Source organism: Halichoeres trimaculatus, unplaced genomic scaffold, assembly GCF_033239565.1.
Source record: "Halichoeres trimaculatus isolate MK-OKI-2021-1 unplaced genomic scaffold, fHalTri1.1 fHalTri1_scaffold_17, whole genome shotgun sequence".
Classification (NCBI taxonomy): Eukaryota; Metazoa; Chordata; class Actinopteri; order Labriformes; family Labridae; genus Halichoeres; species Halichoeres trimaculatus.
Window position 1 is genome coordinate 2,091,920 of NW_027437195.1, and position 23,025 is coordinate 2,114,944.

The 23,025-nt window shown below is 40.1% G+C and overlaps 1 protein-coding gene across 1 annotated transcript in view; it reads left to right on the plus strand.

Moving 5' to 3' along the window:
- Window positions 1–3,048: 3,048 nt before the first annotated feature.
- Window positions 3,049–23,025, plus strand: part of rragd (ras-related GTP binding D) — a 43,055-nt gene continuing 23,078 nt past the window's right edge. Inside the window, exons 1-5 of the mRNA XM_074692868.1 lie at window positions 3,049–3,284; window positions 5,319–5,614; window positions 5,817–6,016; window positions 6,147–6,261; window positions 12,051–12,193. Of these exons, the coding sequence (XP_074548969.1) occupies window positions 3,161–3,284; window positions 5,319–5,614; window positions 5,817–6,016; window positions 6,147–6,261; window positions 12,051–12,193 (878 nt within the window). The 5' untranslated portion in view covers window positions 3,049–3,160. The remainder of the gene's footprint in view (window positions 3,285–5,318; window positions 5,615–5,816; window positions 6,017–6,146; window positions 6,262–12,050; window positions 12,194–23,025) is intronic.

The following is a 23,025-nucleotide window of genomic DNA, read 5'->3' on the forward strand; positions in this document are numbered from 1 at the left end:
CACTGAAAACTCAGGATTTGATCAACTTTAACAAAATAAGAGATTGACACAAATCTAGCAGACTGGTTGTGAAAGATGTTGGTACAGAGATGTGTTTAGTTTTATTTAGAAATATGAAATAAATCAGCTAAAGAAATGAAACCAAAGAGGAAAATGTGGCTTCTTCTGATTGGTCAGGGTCCTTCAGTATTTCCCTGAAGCTGATTGAATCAAGCTGACAGCGTTCACCAGCTGACTCACTTTAAAACATCACAACTGGAGAACACTAAAGGACCATTCCACCCAATCCCATACCATTTGTTTGTTGAAACTCTCTAAAATTCTTTTATCAACTCTAAATCTGAAAAAACACTAACTGAAGTACTCAAAACCTGTGTTGGCCCAGACGACTTTATTTAATTTTTTACGAGGTTCCTAAGACAAAGATGGTTTCATTTTCCTCAGCCTTGTTAACAAAACTCCTGTGACCTCTAAAAAGCTGGTTTATAAGTTTGTCAGCTTATTTCTTTGTTTCCCCTCAAGAGAATGTGGATTTCAAAGGGCTTGTTCACGTTCATTTAAATTTTATTTCTGACAAAAGAAAATCCTTGTATAAACTCAAAAATTGCAATTTTTGAAAACATTCAAAGTCATTTTCACATTTTGAAGGAGACGAAAACTCAGCTTGATCTGATTTCTCATCATGTCATTTATTGACCTGTTGTATCAATGATGGACCAAGAATAATTGAAAAATGTTGTTTATTTGAATTCATTTGAGAAATAACAATGAAGTGACAGAAATGAATTCTGGGAAACAGGGATGAAAACTAACTTTAGAGTTTAAAGAAAGCAAGATGAGGCTTTAGCAGGGCTGGGAGGGCAGGTACCTCCTGTGCAGAGGACACAGTCTCCTCTCTGGTTTGACTGGGCTCACTTCATGCTCCCATCATGGTTTGGTGCATCTCATCCCTCCTCTCTCCACATTTTCTGTTTCTAACAAGCCGTCTGCCAAATAAAAGCAAAAAGACCCCCAAAATAAACTGAAAGTCCCCACGAGGACTTGAGTCATCTTGAAAAAGCCTGACTTAAAAACTGGCTTTGATTTAATAAGTTTAACATGATAATGTGTGTTTTGTGTGTGACTGTGTTATAAATATAAAGGCATACAGTGATTGACACATGTTCAACGTGAACCCTAACAGCTTAACCGTTCTTGGTGAGAGCTAGTGTAGTGAGAACAGGGGTTTTAGCATTGGACGTGGGAATACTCTGGCATTGGACTCTTCTCCTCCCAGAGCTTAAATTAAATGCAGAGTCTTGATGAGGGTGATGGGGGAGCCAGTGCAGGAGAGGGAAACACCCAAGACTCTGTGGGGGGAGAGCGGGGAAAACACTCCACACAAGTGAGAATCACCACACAGAGAGCGCTCATTTTACTCACCCTCAGACTACGCGAATGCTCAGGCCTCCCATGACACTAGGGGGCCCCAAAGCAACATGTTCAGCCTCATCAGAGGAGCCTCGAATTAAAATGTATCATTTGTCTTGTGATGGTTTTGGCTTCGTGTAGCTTGGTTGAGGCAGTGGAGAAAAGATAAAAACTGCAGGCAGAAACTCAGGTCCACACGATACTGGGATTTACAAACCGCTCATCGTTTAATAAACACTCCAGCCTTAACAACCCTGGTTGTACTTTAAGAAAAACAATCAAGTGAAAAAATACATCCAACCAGCGTGGTGTGTCGTCTCATGCATGATGACAGAAGAGGGCACAGCTTGATGTCATTGCCACCAGGTGATACCACAAAGACCCTGCTAAAGGAACATTCCACAAACTCCACTGTTAAAGTCTGCAGCTATCTTGTGTTTATTGTATATTTATAATATATTTTGTAATCATGCTTTAATTAAAAGTAAACATTTTTAAAAAACACCCAGTATCTGCTTCATTTATTGACATATAGATAATTATTGCTTTGTGGTATTTTTAACTAGTTCGAGTGTCTGAGGGACCAAACTGAATGTTTCATTTTAATTTGAGAGGTTATCATGACTTTAGCCTCTTCTGCTCATGAAGTTTAATAGATTGTAGCATCTTCATGAATCATCTAGAGCAAGGGTCTACAACCTGCAGCCTGTGGCTCTTTGACTCCTTTGCAGTGGCTTGTTGTAGCTTTCAAAAATAATATTTAGATATTTTTTTTCAGAGGGTGTTGATGGTTGAAGACATTAACATTAAATAAAATTATGTGTTAACATTTTGTTGAACTAGATATTCATCATATCTGTCAATAAAGCCTGCCACCGCTCTACTTCACCTCCTACAACATCAACAGCCCACCAACTTTCCATGCACCTGTGGATAACCTCATTTTTACAGCCCTGGGAAGATAACTGCATCTATAAAATGACTAATCTGGAAGAAAATACAGATTTTAATTCTGAATGGATGGATTCATTTAACTGCCAACATGCCAACTTAATATACATGCTTGATATGTGGCACATTAACAACAAAAAATGATGAGTTGAGTGATATTATGAATACATGTTAGCAAATTTAAGTATTATTTCAAAAAATTTAGAATTTTTTGAAAATGTATGTTATTTATTTATTTATTTTTTTGCAAATGGTTCATTTTCTTTTAAGTATTTGCAAATTAAAAAATAGGATATCACATGTACACTTTTATTAAAAAACAACAACAACATTTTGTTTAGATAATTATTTACTAAAATTAATTATTCATAGAATGTTGTACACTAACATTCTGAATTGTCTTTATTGTGGAGATAAAGTCAAATGACTTTAATCCAGGTGAGCTGATTTAAAACGGCTCCTATGAGAGTAAAGGTTGCAGACCCCTGGTCTTACGGGTCAGGAATCTCTCAAAACCCACAAACAGCATGTGGCTCAGGTCCTTCACAAAGCTAGAAACGGCCCTGGCTCCACTAAAGTGCTGTTTAAGAAGCTGTTATAAATAAACTGAATGTTCTGACCTGACTTCATTTGGTCTCACCCAGCAGCCCCCCTTCCTCCCTCCCCCTCTGGCTGCAGTGTGTCGGACTGGAGGCAGGGGGGGGTGAAAGTTCACCATCATGGCTCTCGCGTATCAAATGACAACGTAGGACAAGTTGCCCACAGGTCCAGTCCACAAACGCGGGGAAGGCTCGCTAACATGTCGGGGGGGAAGGTCTCTGCCGTGAGCGGGGAGGAAGAGGAGGATGAAGCGCTGGGATATTACGACGACGAAGACGACCTGGAGGCGTTTTCCGAGTCCGAGCTGGGCTGTGAGGACGGAGGTAGGCGGATATTTCTGCTGTGTGGAAGGTCATTCACACACACACACACACACACACACACACACACACACACACACACACACGGATACTTTCACTTCAGACGTGTTTCTCCTCAGCAGCTCTGACGCTGTTTTCGGCACTGAGCTGAACTGGAGCCAGTCTGTTAGCTAACAGAGACTGTTGGACAGTTTGTTGTCTCCGTCAGAGTTAGCGGAGTCATGTTTTAACGTCACACTGTCGAAGTCTGGAGGAGCACAGGGAGCTCACTCCCAGTCAGTCACACCGAGCTGTCTGAGGACACCATCTGTAATCCCACAGCTGAACCAGGTCCAGGCTGTTGTGGTTCCGGAAGTCCAAGACTGGGTTCAGGAGGAAGAGGGGGCTCCTGATGTATTAAGAGAAAATCTGAGATTTATGTCAGAATTCAGACTTGAAAGTTTTGAAAACTCACTGGTTTGACTTCTTGACCAAATCTGAAATTCGTCAAAAAAAAAAAAAAAAAAAAAAAAAAAAAAAAAAAAAAAAACCTTCTGAAGTCACAATACTGACTGATTTCTGTTTCTTTTTTTGTATTTTTTTTAAGAATTTCAGATATAAAAAAAATGTAATAAATGTTAAGTTTGAAAACATTCAAAAAATATTAAATTTTGTCCTGCTTCCTCTTATTTTCTTATTTTCTCATCCTTGATACAGTCAGAAATTAAAAATTAAGAGATCAATCTAAGATTAGCCAGAATTCCAAAATAAAGGGGGAAAAAAGATAATTAGAGTTTTGAATTTATAAATAAAAAAAATCTGTAATTTTTTAATCATGACTCTAAAGTCACAATACTTGCCATATTTCCTTTCTATTTTTGGTCTATTTTCGTTTTTACTGGGAACACTTCCAGAAAAAGGAGAACAGAATAACTCTACTGGTCCATGTCCTCGTTATATTACCATGTTTTATTCCTTTTGAATAGCCAACAACTGATTTCTGGTTTTTAAAGAATACCTGCATTTTTCTAAATAAATAAATGAATGAATAAAATTTAAAGTTTGAAAACAGGATTTTTTTTTCTGCTGCTTTGGCCTGTTTTGTGTTTTTAGACTTCTTTGAAATTTTGAGGATGAACTCTAAATTTTTAACTCTGAATCAATCTTTGATGTTTTTTCTTTTATTTTTTAAGTAAATGAAACAAAATATTTTTGTTAATTTAAATTTTTATGAAATATAAAACATTGGATTACAGAGAATTGAGACAAAACGTTACATGGAGTCTGAATTTGACAGTTTATATTGAATCAATGGGATAAAGTTAGAAGATGAAGAATACAGCACAAGAGCTGAAAATAAATTTATCAATAAAGTAATGATTATTGTTTGTTTCTTTTTTCATCCCTTAAATTTGACACTTTTGGTTTCTAATCTGGACGATGCAGAGAAGCTGTCAAATTTCCCATTGTTGAAAGTTTTGGAATAAAGATACAAGTTTATAAGTTTAGAAGATAGAGTCAACAATTTTTAGAACACATAAAAAAAAATTAGCAAAATACAAAAAAAGAATCAACAATAGAAATATGTCCATTATTCTAATGATTAATTACTTGATAAAGTTTGAATCCCCACAAAAAGTGATGTGGGGGAAGAACTGAGAGACATTTTAAAGAGAGATCAGATTGAAAAGAAATAAAAGTCAGAAAAGAACTGTTATTTTAGCTTTCAGATTTTCAGCTGTAGACTTTTTCTGGAAGTTATTATTGTGGAGTTAAGAGTGTAAAAAAACATGCACGAGAACAACAACAAAAACCAATAATGAGGATTTGTTAGAGGGCGAACAGACGTCTTCAGTTTTTACCCAAACTGTCCCTAATAACGATGAAGTCTCTCTGCTGTATCATGAACCTGCTTTGAGGTCTTTGCAGACCCCCAACCGAGTTTCATCTGTCCTTAGACTTTATTTGAAACAGGTGCCGTCTCTTGAAACCCTGGCCTCTTTGATCATTGGACCAGGTCCTCCTGAACAGCTCTTCTGTCTGTCTGTTGTTTTTCAGTGTTGGGCTTCAGCGACTCTCTGAGCAGAGAGGTGAAGCCGCGTATTCTGCTGATGGGTCTGAGGAGGAGTGGGAAGTCCTCCATCCAGAAGGTGGTTTTCCACAAAATGTCACCCAATGAGACTCTGTTCCTGGAAAGCACCAACAAGATCTGCAGAGAGGACGTCTCCAGCAGCTCCTTCGTCAGCTTCCAGATCTGGGACTTCCCCGGACAGATAGACTTCTTCGACCCCACGTTTGATTATGAGATGATCTTTAGAGGAACCGGAGCGCTTATCTTTGTCATCGACTCACAGGTAAGACCACAGAGATTTTATATACTGAATCAAACGTTAAGCCTGCCTCTTTACAGTCTGCTTAGACCTGAAGAAGCGGATCAATAGAGAGTCCTCAAGCTTCGCCTGTAGTCGCTGTCAGCTCAGGCGGACCTCCTTTCACCTCCAGGTTTGAGGATGCTTGGATCTTTGTGTCATCAATCTGCTCTCCTCCTCTTTGTAGGACGACTATGTGGAGGCTCTGAGTAGACTTCATCTGACCGTGACCAGGGCCTACAAAGTCAACCCGGACATTAACTTTGAGGTGTTCATTCACAAAGTAGACGGCCTGTCGGACGACCACAAGATCGAGAAGCAGAGAGATATTCACAAACGGGCCAATGACGACCTGGCAGACGCAGGCCTGGAGCAGATTCACCTGAGGTAGACTTTAAATCCACTCTCTGAGATGGTTTCACATTTTTTTTCTGTCCTGGTCTTTCTAAAATCCAAACCTTAAAGTCACTTCTGATTGAAATTCTCTTTTTGGGTTTCTCCTCCATGCTCTTCTCAGCTTCTACCTCACCAGTATCTACGACCACTCCATATTTGAGGCCTTCAGTAAAGTGGTCCAGAAGCTGATCCCACAGCTGCCCACGCTGGAAAACCTGCTCAACATCTTCATTTCTGTGAGTCACTCTGCTGCTTTAAAGGGGACATATCATGCTTGTTTCTCCTTTTCACTATGCCAGACTACAATGCCTGTAAAGCATTTCTGCCCTCAGTACAAGTCATTTAGTTCCTTCATTGCCCCACAATAGCGTTCTCAATATCCTCAGTTTAGGCCATTCTGAAGATCTCGTTGAAACACTCAGTTTGGAGAATGACCTACAGTAACCTCACAACGTCACAGCCCTTTGTGCTCTAATTGGTCAGTTCTATTAGAGGGGCGGAGGGGGTAGAGCCAGGGGGTGGTTTTTGCAGCATGGCAGTATTTACAAAATCACCATAGTGAATGGAGCAGACTGAGTAAGTTTGCTGTTTGCCAAAACTTCACCGTAAGGCATTGACAGCACTAATAACATGGCAGAGTGTAGGATACGTCCTTTTGTATTGGACCCCGAGTCAGACCCGGACGGTTCTGCAGCTCAGGAGGAAGAAAATCCACCTGGACACAGATCATCTCAGGACGCTTCAGTGTGGTGAGTCAAACCGGTACTGTAACATGTAGAGTTTATACGTGGAAATATAGGCAGACTTCACCAATAAACTATTTCTATAACAGGGCTCCATCCTGCTCCTTCACTTTTCTCTGTCTGTTTTATCCATCATGCTGAAGGTGTAGTCTAAAGATTGCCTCTACTGTCAGTTCCTCACTGTTATTACCGCAGCATTATTGTGGTCCAGGTTCACAGTGCATGTCAGAACAAGCATGCTAATATCACAGTCTCACAAGTATTACGACGTCTGCTAAAACTACAGTGTTTTAACTGCTAATTCACCATGTAAAGCCGAGCTGCTCAGCAGAGCAGAGTCCCTGTATCCAGCATCTGAGGGGTGATACTCAGCTCTTGGAGGGTGTATCCCTCGGTGGCGGTTGTGTGACTAACTGACATCACAGAGGAGGAGCTTTTTTATCAGATTACTCCAATAAAAAGAAAGGATCCTCGTGTTGTCACAACGGTCGAAATCTTGCAGCCAACTGGCAATGACCTATTTCCAGAGGCATCAAATCTTGTTCTAGGATATCAGAAAAAATACAATATCTCATTTTTTGAAAATTCAGGGGGTGAAAGGTCTTGTTTTCAAATTATTATATTATATGTAAGTATCAAATCAGGGATCAGCATATGTCCCCTTTAAAGATGAAGAGGTTCAGTTCAGAGTGCACTGCAGATTATTTCATCAGACTTTAACAGAAATCAAACATCTCAAAGCTTCTCTTGGCCCTCCAAATGTTAGTAATTAGTTTTGCACAGGCAGACTTCATTGTGTGTGTGTGTGTGTGTGTGTGTGTGTGTGTGTGTGTGTGTGTGTGTGTGTGTGTGTCATTCCTCCAGCTGTATTTCACTCTCCAGACACTAGATGGCACTAATGCATCACAGATTTACCTCCTCCAGACACTGCAGCCTCAGATTTTCTGAACTCAACCCTAAAACAGATTACTATCGTGAAGACAAGCTGAGCATAGAGACACGGTTTCATCACATCATGCTCCTCTAGGTTTCTGCTGGAAGAGGAGCTCTCGTGTCATTGCAGAACTCACAGTCACATTGATCTTTAATACGTTCCACTGACTCAAGTATTTGCATCATGATTGCATCAAAACGTCAGAGCTGGAGGATTTTAAAAGAAGCAAAAATAGAGAAAATAAATAGATCATCAGTAAAAGAGCGAGGAGATAAATGAATATGACTGTCAAATTTTCAGAAGGTTATATTGCGCACATTGTGCTCTCATTTACACTTTTAGGAGTTCCAGTTTCAGTATTTTCTCTGTTAGGCTCATCCCGTACGTCCTTTATGTGTCAGACTTTGTTTCCCAGGCAGAGAACGTCTCTTCAACCTGTGTCCTCCTCAGTAACTGTCCTGGTGTCAGTTTCCATTCATCAGCTCTGTGCTGATTCCCTCTCTTCAAAACTGAGCTCTGTCAGTTTTTGTGACCTGCTTTCTCACTGACATCAGTCTGATGTTAGTCTGCACCTGCATGCTTCTCTCAGAGCCGATGACTTCAGTGATATTTCTGTCCGGAAGCTCAAAAAGTGAGATGTGTTGTTCCAAAGCTCGGGTGGTGAACACCTCACAGGGGTGTCCGCCAAATTTGCAATTTTGTATCCAAAACAGGTCATTTCTGTGCTTCATGTGAATCTGCAGTGAAAAATGTTTAGGGGGAGAGGTGTTAATCTGATAAACCTGCTCAGTTGTCATGAATCTAATTCACTGTGTGGCAAAATATTTCCCAAGCTTGTTTGGCTGACGCGCACGCTTTTTCTTTGTCTTTTCATATTTTTTTTAATGATGTGCGGATCTCTGTTGGTTAAACAGCGCTGGTCATGCTGCTGTTCCATGACCGTGTCTTTCCCGCTCTTATAGCCATTTAAACACTTCCTCTGTTTAGCTCATAACATCATCAGTTTGTCTTAAAAGTTAGCAAAGTGAGTTTTGAAAAGTGTTTAGGACAATGACTATGATTGCTTTGACTTTAGGTCAGACTTCTATAAAGTGCACCTGAGACGGAGCCTGTTTCACGTTTTATCAGAGGACGAGGCACTGAGTCAGAGCTCTCTTTAAACTTGGCTTAGAGACAAATCTACAGCAGCAGCTCGTCCCGTTTTTAGACGAGCAGAGGTCTACAGTCTCCACCACTCTCTGTTGCTTGCAGATGGTGCATTCAAGAGCATCTGTATTATTTTCTATACTGCTGAAAGTAACCAGGGTGTGCTACAGATTAGTTTGTGTGTTGGGAGGACCTGACACGGAAATATTTCACTAGTCCATCTGGGTAGCAGCTCTTCCGATTTGTTTTCAGAGGCTACATTTTTTCATTCATTGCAGAGAAATCCCCCAGAGTAGTCAGACATATATTCCTGGATAGATCCATACGTGTGTCAGCCGGTCTCAAGTCCCACTCTGAGCAGCAAACACACTCCTCTTCTGTTGCCATAGGCCAACACTGTCCACAAGCGCACCACCACTTCACATTGAGTTGTGGACGTGCTCCTGTTTGATGTTCTCGAGCCAGCTCTTCGTCTCTCTCCCTCTGCATCCTTCTTTCATGGAGCTCCTCGTCCATGTACTCAGGCTCAAACCGGTGAGGACAACCATCAAACTCGAAGTCGTAGTCTGACTCTTTGACATCAGAAAAACGTTATGTCCTGTTGCTCAGCAATGTTGGCAAAAAGTAAATCAGCTATACCTTTGTGTTGCGCGGCTATGACGTCATCTTAAGTTTGTTTACCAGGTCAGCTCTGGGTCAGCTGACCCACCTGAAGACGGTAGACGAGCTGACTTTATGATAACACTGGCAATGGATGGAAAAATTACTACTAATCAAAAACAGTAAAACAAAGACCCTGTCTCTAAAGAAAAAAACAAAACTCCAAAAAAACAACAACAATAAAAACTATAGCCTCAATAAAAGGGAGTTTATACAGCTCCTGAATTGTTTGTAACATGTACTTTTTCCCAGTCAATCCGTACTGTCTGTCAAACATTTTTAACATTTCTGGCTTTCTGGCAATGTAGCTGTCTTTGAGTGCCCACCATTTGGTGCTTTTATTTCTATTTACTTTGCAGACCAAAAGCCTCAGGAAGAGCTGATTGTCAAAGAACAAGGCTCCGCTGCACCTCCCCTTCTTCTTCTTCATCGCCACTATTTTCAAACAAATGTGACATATCAGCTCGCTGATGTTCATGAGCTCACACTTTGTTCATTCTGATAAAAAACAAAATATTCCCACACTGGGACTGTGGCAGGCGGCTTAAGAACCATATCTTTCGTGCCATCACTCATATTGGTGTGTGTTCCCTCCTTACCCCTCAGGACGCTCGCTTCAGCTCTCTCCTTGTGCAGCGCGAGCAGCCCCGTCTTCACCCCAAAGATCGCATTTTTGACAGATGCTCACTCCGCTATAAATCTGCTTAATCCGCTAAATCCGCTATAGAACCTATGCACCCGGATGTTAGGAAAGATAGACGTAGTGAGCCATCTTCTCATTCAGCCTCTTTGGTCAAAAGAGAGGAGGAAAACAAACATGCATGCACGTGTCAGTTTATCCAGGCTGGCAAACTTACCGAGGACCTTTTTTATTAATCGTTCGGTTCATTGATTTATTGATTATCGTGACAGGCCTATAGTTGATGAACAGTTAATGTGCCCCATGTACAGACAATCATTCTGATGAAATATTAATGAGGAGCTGAAACATGACACACTTTCTTCAAGGTTCCCAACAAAATGCTAAGCTGGGTCATGTGACTTTGGAGCAAACCATTGCTGATTTATAGGGTTCCTCAATGGATAACACAGTTGAGACAGGTTTCTCAAAGTGCATTATTTTTCTAAGTTGATTTTTTAAATAGTTTTTAAAACATTTTTTTCATTTTTTAATGATTATTGTGAAAAAATGATACTAAAAATTAAAAACACAAACACACATTATAGTGTTTATTTTGAAGAGCAAACTTGACATTGGAGAAATCGGAAGAAAGACAGCACAAAAACAGCAAATAATTCGCATTTTTTTCTATTTTACCAATATTAATTAAAATTGATTAGTTGACCCCATGGACTTGAAATGTAGCCCTAAATATAGCATTACTAACCCCTGATCTCAAACCAAAGGCTGATTACCAAATGATGAATGAGGAAGAGTTTGTTTCCTCTTCTTTTGTCCTCTCTAACCACGCAGTGTGAGACTCTGTGTGTGTGTGTGTGTGTGTGTGTGTGTGTGTGTGTGTGTGTGTGTGTATGATTTCTCTGTCCTGTCAGGCTCGTCTTCATAGGGCTGATGTGAGAGCAGATACAATAAGATCCATTTCTGCAGCTGAATGAAAAACTAATAACTCCGAGATCCAGAGGTGTCCAGCTGCCTCCACACAGAGTGTGCCTGTGTGGGGCCTCATAGTTTAAATCTTAAAACATGAAACCTCCTGAGAACATTTTAAAGCTGGCTGTGACATGATTTGGACGTAGTCTGGGGCTGCTGTTGTCTCCCCTCCTCCCTCTGTGACTCTGTTTGCTGATATTCATGGCAGAAATGAGGTTTTGGACCAATGTTTCAGCTGTAAGGGAAATGTTTTATCAGGGGCTGCATGCTGTTTTCACAGGATGTCAAGGTTGATGCTTGATTTCCAGAAATATTACACCACAACAAAACCACAGTGAGGAGAAAAGAATCAATATGGCCGCCCTGAAAATGATTGCTTTAAACGTCTTTCTCACTTCTCTTCATTTGGCCGCCTGTCTGTGCTCCGCTGCTTCCTTTTCAATCCAACAGAGTCTCTGCTACTAAGACACAAAGCAGACTTATCTATCTTCTTCTTTCAGGCACAAAGAAAATGAATGTTCATGTTTTTCCTGCTCTAACTGTTTAAAAATAAAGACTTGAAAAGCCATCGAACCACGTCAGGCTTAGTCAGCGTGCTAAAAGCAGTAATCATCCTTATTTCTCTCATTAGCCGCATGTGGGTCTGAATAGGACTATAATCTCATTTTTCACTTTTCTCTAATGATGTCATTACGGTGAAATGCTGTGTGATCCTCTGAATAACTCTGAGCGTGCTGGGATTCAAAACCATTTGATTAATCACTGGAATAAAGCAGTGTTACATCATGGCATCAGGACAGCAAAGGGTTCAGAGGTCATGCATCATCTAAAGGCGAGCAGCGAAAGGGCCTCAGCCGTCTGAGGAGCTGGGGTGATCAGCACTGGGTGACCTTCTTCTTCTTTTTCTTCTTCTGTTTCTATCGTTTCCAGAACTCGGGTATTGAGAAGGCCTTCCTGTTCGATGTGGTCAGTAAGATCTACATCGCCACAGACAGCAGTCCGGTGGACATGCAGACATATGAGCTGTGCTGTGACATGATTGACGTGGTCATCGACATCTCCTGCATCTACGGGTGAGCAGCAGAAAGCTTGATGCTTTGACTCTGGTTTCAGCCTTTAGCTCGCTCGTGTTTCAGCCTTTAGCTCGTGTTTTAGCCTTGAGCTCGCGTTTTAGCTTTTAGCTCATGTTTTGGCCTTTAGCTTGCGTGTTAGCCATTAGCTCGAGCTCTATCTCTCTCCTGTTCAGCTTTCTTCTTCTCTTCTGTCCTTTTCCTGTCTGACAGTTAGGCTCCAGTGTCCACCATCACTACAAAATTAATCACAGAAACTGTTTTCAGCAGAGGAAAACAGATCTCTCTTCTCTTACTAAACTTCAGCTGGCGTGGTGTTGTCATGGAGACCTAGACGTGCTGTAAATTAATCCAGTCCTTGACCTGATAAGGAAGCCACAAAGTAGCATTTGGTAATAACCTATAGAAACACTGATAATCTCATTTTAAAGTGTGGATTATGATCAGGTATATATCTAGAAGGGAGACCTTTTCAAGATCACTAAGAAACTCCTCACAGGGACTTGACATTTGATGTCACATGTTTTTCTCTATTTGTTACATCAAATTAATTTCACGTGTGTTGATTTTTTTTATGCATGTTATCATTTTTAAATGCATGTTCACTTTTCCTTCAACTTCTCACATCACATTCTACAAGCTTTATATCAGCCTTCATAGATGGAGAGGACTGAAGCTGTTCAAGCTCTTACAAATCACAGGCACCTTAGTTTTTAGTTTTTACTGTTTTATTACAATGTTTTTCTGTCTTTTTTATTGTTTTTATTGTTATATTTATTTATTTCTATGTATTGGTGCACAGCACTTTGATCGACTGCTGCCTTCTTGAAGGTGCTCTATAAATAAAGTTGACTTGACAAGAATTAAATAAACCTTTAAACACAACTGTCCAACGGTCATCATACAGTGTTAATGTTTCTCTAAAGGCATTAAAAGGAATAAAATACATATATATCAATTAATTTAAATGTGCTTGTATACAAAATAAGAGAAAGTGAAGAAATGATCCTTTTCTCCAACACCCTGATAGTGTGGGTACATCTCAATGCTCCAAAGTTTTATCCTTACTTCCTCCTCTTGTGTCGTGGTCCCTCCCACCAGAGATGAAGGAGACAAACTCACAACAAACTCTTTTTCATCCCAGCTTTATGACCCGTTTCTGAACCATCCTTAGTGACTATTCCTCCGTCTTTTCTCTCTCATTAAACTCTGTTGTGTTTGTGAGAAATCTGAGCCGCTGCAGCGTCCAATCAGAGAGTAATATTCCAAATGGGGCATGTCTGTCAGTAGAAAGACTTCCGCAAATCCTGCTCTCATGTATCCTCTATCATTGCTCCTCCCATCAGTCTCCTCTCCTCCCTCCCTCCTCTCCCTTCTCTCCTCTGAGCACAATCATAGCTTAGGGACATCCTTTAATTGGTAACTCAGAAAGTATTTTCAGTGCCACTTAGGCCTGTCACGATAACAAATTTTGCTAGATGAAAATTTTCCAAAATATTATAAATAAAATATTATTGCTGATGAACAATATTATTGTCAATATTCATTTGACTTTTTTTCCCATCTTTTTATTAATGTATTTATAATAAATGGGAAAATAAAGTGAGTACACCATATCAAAAGCAAGAAACTTTAACTTCTTAGGAGTATTTAACTGAAATTAAAAGGTCAGGATCTTTTAAATAAAATAAACAAAAAATATAATAAATTTAACAAACAAGAAAGAGAAAAAAATACAATGAAAATGAAATGGACTCTCTTTTAGAAAAAAAACATGTCAATGAAAATAATGAATACTAATCAAAAACAATAAAACATAGACCCTGTCTCTAAAGAAAAACGAAAATCCCCCCAAAAAAGCAACAACCGTATTGAAGGGCTGCATTTTTTTAGCAATGAAGCTGTCTTTGAGCGCCCACCATTTGGCACTTTTTTTTTTACTGATTTTGCAGACCAAAAGCCTAAGTAAGAGCAGAATGTCAAAGAACAAGGCTCCGCTGCACCTCCTTCTTCTTCTTTTTTGTCGCCACTATTTTCAAACAAATGCGACATATCAGCTCGTTGGTGTTCATGAGCTCACACTTTGTTCATTCTGATAAAAAACAAAATATTCCCACGCTGGGACTGTGGCAGGCGGCTTAAGAACCGTATCTTTTGTGCCATCACTCATATTAGCGTGTGTTTCCTCCTTACCCCTCAGGACGCTTGCTTCAGCTCTCTCCGTGTGCAGCGAGAGCAGCCCCGTCTTCACCCCAAAGATCGCTTTTTTGACAGATGCTCACTCTGCTATAAATCCGCTAAATCCGCTCTAGAACCTATGCACCCCAATGTTAGGAAAGATGGACGTAGTGAGCCATCTTCTCATTCAGCCTCTTTGGTGGAAAGAGAGGAGGAAAACAAACATGCATGCACGTGTCAGTTTATCGAGGCTGGCAAACTTACAGAGAACGTTTTTATTTATCGTTCGGTTAAATGATTTATTGATTATCATGACAGGCCTAGTGCCACGAAGAAGAGAGGAGACTGCAGTTTATCGCTTTGACACGCATCCTATGTTTGAATATGTCTCTTTATATCTGTATCTGTAAAGCTGTGGTTATAATCAAAGCTCTAATCATTTTTCTGTGGGTGCGTTGATGTCTGGACTTTTCTGGGGTTAAATGACGATGATACCTCGGAGCCTTGATCTGCAGCGCTCTGTGTGAGAGTGTGTGGTTTGTGACCCTGTGAAGGTGGAGTGTGTTCCAGAGACACAGGATGTAATAATAGAACAGAGCAGAGTGTGAAGCGAAGCCCCGAGAAAACTCTCTGCTCCTGATCCCTCCTCCGATCTGCTCCACATTCTCTCTGTAATTATCACTCCAGCTGGGAGTTTAATGAGGTCCTCATCTAAACGTGTCAGTCCGTGGGCCAGAGTGTAGAGGTCACCTCAGGTCACCACCAGAGAAGGTGGAAATATCTGAGATGATTTCCATGAAACACAAAAGTTTTGTTGTTTTTCAGCCTCCCGTTTACACGGAAATAGTGTTTCAGCCGACCTAAAACACAAACTTTTAAAAACGGCCTCCAGAGTGGGGTTTCTGAAACGCTGCCGACACCGTTGCTGTGTAAAGAGTGAGCTGGCATTTTCAGTGGAAATGCAGACGTCACGCTCCACTTTGCGTGAGCGCATACAACGGTCCAACAGCACTGTTGTTACGATCGTCACAGACTACCGTGTTGTGCTTGTGCTGCTCAATCTGCTGAATCTGCTGACTGTCTTTATAAAAAATGAGCATCTGTTGCTCCACTTTTGCACTGAGTGCAACTCTACCTCAGTGGAGATCTCCCAAAAGCTGCTTCTGGACAAGACAGTTATAGTGCTGACTACAGGCCTGGCATGCTTACTACAGCATTTTCAGTCCCTCCCTGTTTCCATGTGAAAGCTGTTTTTTTGACTGCGTTTTCACTGCGTTTTGGCGTTTTCAGATGAACCGTTGTCGTGTACATGGGGCCTCAGTTTCCTGTTCTTATCTGACAGGAGGGTCACCCAGTGTGGTCTTCTGCTGCTGTAGCCCATCTGCTTCAAGGGTGACATCAAAGAGGCTTTTAGTCTCAGAAAACTGCTGCTCACTGGGTATTTCCTCTCTTTGGGACCATTCTCTGTGAACCCTGAGACGGTTGAGGGTTAAAATCCCAGTAAATCAGCACTTTGTGAAACACTCAGACCAACAACCATTCCACATTCAGAGTCTCTTAAATCAGCTTTCATTTCTGTTCTGATGCTCAGTTTGAGCTTCAGCAGCTCGTCTCCTCCATGTCTATGTGACCAAATGCTGATGAGTTTCTTCTTGACATAGTAAAGAAAGGAATATGAGCAAAGCAGAGCAGAGCTGCATTATAACTCTGTTCACTTGTCTCTGGGTGAAAACATTCAGCGGTTTGGTTTTAAATTAACGCCTGGTCACATTGTGATGTGATGATAATTCAGTTGTTTCAGCACTACTGTGTGATACCTGTGAAGTGTATGATACAGTTAACAGTGAATTCAGAGGGCTGCTTCAGGTCCAGTCTCCTGTGAGGAACTACGTGTCTCTCACCCGAGGAAAGGATCTCTGCTGCCATGTCTCACCAGGAAACATCTCATTAAAGTCTCTGTGAAGTCTCTGAATGTTTTCATGGCTGGAACATGACACTTCTCTGTGTGAAACGTGACAGAGTGCAGGAAAAATGAACCACGATGAGACAAGAGGCACAGTCATGGTTCAGGAGGGGGCGTGGATGGTGGAATTCTGTGGGATTGGAAACATGCAGCACAGCCTTGGACATTTCATTACAGTCATTTTGAGTTGAGCTTGGTGTCGGATATCAACAGGCAGGGGCACAACTTGGACTGGAGCTGAAGCAAAGTGGTTTACTGTTGGTGAAGTATGTTTCAGAAGACCTCTAAAGAGAAAGATTCATTTATTTAACTTTATTTTACTAGGAATTTTCACAGTGAGTGGCAAGATCTCATTTACAAGGGGGTCCTGGCACAGACAACAGCTCAGAAAGTTTCACACACAGAGGGAACAGAAACCGTAGACAACGATAAAGAAAGAGTACATCTATTTATAATTCAGCAGCTTTCAGCAGTGAACAGGCTCATCACATGATCCTTAATCCTAGTTTTGAAATAATCCAAACTCACATAAAAATCCTGATTTAGGTGCCCTTGTTACTCAAACCAGCAGAAACTTATATTTTTGGAGGTTAGGCCAGACGTTTTTTAATTTAGACTTAAAGACAGAATTTTAACCTCAAAATGCTTTCTTTTTTTCAACTATTTTCTTAGAATATAAAATCAAAACTGTTGCTGCAAATCAGGAAAAATGTCAAATTTCTAAGAAAAAATATCTGTATGCTGACTTATTTATTTATTTATTTATTTATTTATTCATTTGTTCCATACATGAAAACTGACAACTAAATCCATTCGCAGGTGCACATTACACCCTAAACAAACACATTCATGATAGGAAAGGAGCAGCGTGAAGAGAAATGTCTCTTATATTTGTCTGCCCCTTCTTTAACAACTTTTTAAAAAAAGAACAGATGGTCTGACATCACATACAGTTGATTTTTTAACAGCCTACATTAACCCGTCATTGACTTTAACAAAAACAAACAAAACAAAAACACACAGCCTAAAATAAAATAAAGAACCCCCCCCAAAAAATTCAAATTTAAGTCTCAAAACATGCATCACATCCAATTTAATTTTCTAGTGTGTATTGACTCATTTTTTTTGCAGTCATACATTTTTTTAAAATTGATTAGTCTCTGCGCAACCCTTTAAGTCCTGTGATTGAAAATTCCATATTTTTACACCTACAATTGAAGTACACATTTGCTTTAGAGTAGTTCGAGTGACTTGGTGCTTAAAATCAAATTTTCTTCTATGATTTTGATCTTCTGTGGTAAACACGAATAGCTTTTGTGGGTTTTCTGGTAAAGCTCTGTTTCTGGCTTTAAACATAACTAGTGATGTCTGAAGCTCTATTATCTCTGGAAGCTTCATAACCCTGATTTAATAAATAAAATATTGGTGTGTTCTCTAAATTTGACTTTGTGAATGATTCTGATCGCTCTTTTCTGCAATAAAAACAAAGGCTTTATATTAGTCATATATGTATTACCCCACACTTCTGCAGAATATCTCATATAGGGCAGTATAAGTGAAATGTACAACATTCTCATTGCTTTGCAATCTAAAACATCCTTGGCTTTATTCAAATAAAAATATTTTTTGACAACTTTCTTTTAACATATGACACATATGGTTTCCATGTCATATTTTCATCCATTATGATTCCCAGAAACCTAAACTCAGATACCTGCTCAATATTAACTCCATCCATGTATAATGAAACTTTTTCTTTAGTTCTTTTAGAGAAAACCATAAACTTAGTTTTTTTTAATCAAATTTAATGACAGCTTATTTACATCAAACTATATTTTAAGTTTCACCATTCCACTTTGAATACATCCAGATAATGTTTTTAAATTATCTCCAGAAAAAAAAAAAAATTGTCATCTGCAAACAAAACAAAACGTAACAACTTTGAAACTTCACAAATGTCATTGATATATGAGATAAAAAGTTTTGGCCCCAAAACTGAACCTTGTGGGACTCCACATTCAATCTTCAAACATTCTGATGTAGTTCCAGCAAACTGGACATATTGCTGTTGATTGTGTAAATAGCTAGTTAACCAGTTCAGAACGACCCCTCTCACACCATACTTATTCAATTTAGCAATTAAAATTGAGTGATTAATTGTATCGAATGCCTTCTTTAGGTCGATAAATACCCCTATGGTGTATTTCCCTCTGTCAATTGCAGTTGTGATTTCTTCCATAATTTCCATTATTGAAGGTAGAGTCTGCAGAAGTTTTCGGTACTTGTTAGGAAACACAGCATTCAAACTGGTCTCCTCCTTGGATCAGTGCCAGCAGCAGCACACACCCACAGTCTCCAACTGTGACTCCATGACCACACTCACTAGCCCAGCAACCACCTGTAGCATCAAGTTTCTACATGGGAGAGACTCAAGAGCCATTCACCTGACTTAGCGTGTTAGCACAAGCTAATCACAGATATTTGACACATACCTGGTTAGCAGAAAGCTAACTCATATCACTCTCCATACCGTAGCTCTCCAAGTTCCCGAAAAGCGAGTGGAAGTCGAGCCAAGCTTCAACCTTGTTTAGGAAAGAGCTTTATCTGTTTGGTGATTCGTTTCACTTTGGCTGTGTTTTACTTCCTACGTGTCACATCAACTATCATAGCTGCTCTGATTAGCTTCCTTCACTTGCTAATCAACACCCAAAGTCACTTGCACATTAGGCACTCTGTGATTGGCTGAGGTAGCCATGCCCACCCATAGTGCCACCTCTGGTCTAAGGAATGTGTTAAAGCTGTCTGTGTTTGTTAGCTTCATTGTTGGTTCATCACTTCATCTCTAAACTAACTTTTTCTTATTGCTTAATGAATATCTGGTGCATGAATTTGATCAAAAAGACAACAGACGGTGGGTCCATTAGTTTACATTGCACCCTGTGTCTGAGGGCTCATAAGTCACCATCCTGATGATTATAAATCTTCAATCACTCTCCTTCTCCTCCTGCTTCAGCCTGACAGCTCGCCTGTGTTATCTCTCTGAATGAGTCTCCTGAGCTCCTGAAAGCAGCACACCATCATTAACCTTGATTAAACCACAGAAAATCTCACGTTCACCATCACCTGTCATCATTCCACCTGTTCTCAGCATCAAAGTGAGACAGTGAGGCTGGAACAATCAGAGCACACTTTTCTCTGACAGACATCACCCAAGTTATCTGAGGGAGAATCTGTCTCCACTCGATCAAAACAGCAGAAATTATTCCTGCTAAAGTTTCAGTTTGAACTCTACAGACTTTGAGAGTTTGGCAGTTTTCAATTTCTTAAAAAAACAGATGCAAAACATATCTGCAGTTTAAAGGCCCACCTTCTGAGATTACACCAGTATTTTTCTGAGACGTATTTCATGCCAGGTTTGGATTGAGTAGTATAGACCAATCAGCTGTTAGCAGGAGAACAGTTTGTATGGAGAGCAAAAGCAGGAGGAACATAATCTAGAGTAACAACATCTGAGGAGGATTTCTTTCTCTCCATGATCAGATGTCTGCATGAACAGCAGCTAACAACCTGTCACTAATCTGTTGATGCTGAGACATTGAAGACAATCAGTGCTTCGATTTCCTTAGCTCCTAAATGCATCAGAAGTGATGGATCCTATTCCATTCAACAAAAAACTGACTTTTGACTAATCTGCATCCTGATGATTTTATTTAATCAAACTGAGGAGATGTTCTTCAAAAGAAAATCAGTTTGTGTTTCAGCTTCATACCATAGACCAAGGATAGGCAAACTTTTCCATGACTGGTTCCACTTTACACTCATGCCCAAGGTGCAGATACTTACTTCTTTCAGAAGATTATCAACAGTCAATGGTGTAATGGAGGAAGGTTTAAAGGACTGTATTTGTGGTTGGTGGGATGGGCATTCACTGTGGTACATCGGTCAGAATGTAGGAGGCAGGACCCTTGATGCATTTACTTGTCTTTATTTTCCTTTCTGAAGGTGCAACATCTCAAAGGACTCTTGTATCTGAGTTATTTGTAGTTATGTGGTTCTGTAAACAAATACAAAACATGAATAAGCATGGATACATCCTCAAACAAATGGGTTATTAACTAAATAAATCCTAAAATGCAATTAACAGCCACAGTATACAATAAAGGGTCTTATTCACTGATAGATGATAGTCCTATAATCCTTTCTCACACTGATCTCTATTAATAAGCCAAGACTACCATCTAGTGGCGGATAATTAACGAGCAGCGGCGCCGGCAATCCTAGCATGCGGCACACATGCTTTAACGACACACAGTTACGGCAAACTCTTCACCGGACTTACAAATAACCATGTAATTCACGCTGTACAACTCTAACCAAAGAACAACTGAATGATAAATGAGTTCTAACACTTATGGCTTGCTATTATAGGTAAGGAAGGATTTTAACACTGAAAGTAAATCTCCATATCACACGAGGCTCGGTAAGCAGAGGGAACAATATACAAAGCACATGCATGATACATCTTGACAAGCTTCAACCAAGGTAGTCTTCAGCATAAAGGCAGCTTTGTACTCACAGTTGCATGGACGCACATAAACCCAAAAGAGTCCACACTGACTTAAACACAGGAACAGGCACAAGTCCAAACAGCGATGCTCACTGCAGCTACGAAGCAACTCCAACACTGCTCGTCGGCCGTGACATCACAGTCTGTCATGGGGTGTGGCTTATGATCCAGGGCCTTTTCTACAAATGGGATAGTCTCCTTTATGTATTCCCTGTCAGCGAGTGGTTTTCCATGCTTTGCTATGCAACGGGAAATGGCATAACTTCTCTCTGTTGCCTGTTTTTTTATCAATGCTGAAAGTTTTGAGTGTGTTGCTCTGTTTAGCATACTTCGCTAATGCCATTTTTGTGTTTGGTCTCAAAAAGACCATGCACAATTGATGTCCTACATACCAAACTTTCACAGCAATGGGTGCTTATGGCCAATTTCTGTCAGTCTCTGGCAATGGATCCATACTCTCTTGTACAACTATGTTAGAAAGAACAACTGGAACTTGGTTTGCTTGCCATGATAACACCACTAAACGGATGCGATTGCGAGCTAGCATACTGACCTCCCAAGAGATTTGCAGTGACACACTTGCAAGTCACATTTGGGAACTTGTAACGACATGATTTAAATTTAGTATTTGACTTCATGTGATACATTTTTAAATAAGAAAATTAAGTGTGCTCAATTTCTTGAAAAGTCATAAATAGAGTACGCGCACGTGCCAGCTATGGCACCCATGCCCTAGGTCGTCTACCCCTGCCATAGACTCTAGAAAAAAAAAAAAAGGACATCATCTCGCTCTGCTCAATGTGAGGTCTCCACAAAAACTGCCCTCCCTAGTGGCTGGCTGCAGTATAGGTCAAAATTCCATCTCCTAGAATCTTTATTACAAGAATGTTGATTTAACAAACTGCTCTCATCAATGAGTCAATCACCAAAGATAAAAACAAAGAGAAAGAGAATGTTTGGATTGGGGATGGGTATCAAATTAGGTACTTTTATAGGTACTGATTGAATTCTGTCTGCAGTACTGAGTACTTCACATAAAATCAAACAGTACCATGTTAAGGTACCTAAACACATCCTTGTGACTGTGAGAGAGTGGAAGCGTAAATGATTTTCCAGACTGGACATGAACATAGCATTTTACATTTATATATTGAGAAATAAATATGTTAAATTGAAAACCTGAATGATTTAATCGCTAAACAAATTAATATTCATCACCATAAACACACACAAAAGTACTGAAAATTGGTACCGCTAGGTACCAATACCGATTGCCAGGTATCAAGCATCAGTACCGATTCATTTCAAATGTAAAAGGTACCCATCCCTAGTGTGGATAAAGATCGTGAACAGGGTGAATGTGTGGGGTGTTCCTGGGCACACAGTAGTAAGACAAGCAAACTTTCAAAACTGACGCCAGTGAGTCTTGTTCGATTTCCTTCCTTATCTCGCTAGCCATGGTTACAGGAGGAGTTTTCTGTCTTTCCAAATGGAATCTTTCTGAATGACTTTTCAGAAAACAATAGTGTACATGGAAAGGAATATTCCAATCTCTGGTCTACATGCCCCGCTGTGATCAAACAGAATAGTCAATGGGGCATGCGTAGAAAAATGTAAACATCACGAGATTTATCAAAGCTGGAGGACGACAGTTTGTTTATCACGGTGTTGCAACACTCCGTATTGTGAGTGTGTCGTCCGTCCAGTCTTGAAATTATGTTCATTTCTTTCAAAGTTTGGATCAAAAACAAACTTTCTGCAGCAGAACAGTGCTGACGGCTCACCGCCATTTTTAAAGTTGAGGAACGTCTCTAGTTGCCTCGTACATCATATCTGAGCATGCGCTAAAAGAATGCACCCTGACAACTTTCCATCTGAGTGGATACATGGGGAAAGGAATATTCCACCCCTGTGAAACCGATTAAATGTCCATTCAGATTGGCTCTTTTCTTTCAGAATGAGGTGTATACAAAGGTTAAATTCTTTCCATTTGAGCAAATAAAGCGAATGCTAGTGGAATATTTGGGTCCATGTAAACGTGGCTAATGTTGTGTCTCCAGAATCTCAACTTGTTGTATATCATGTCTTTGATGGTAACGCATAAGCATGACATCCACCATCTTTAAA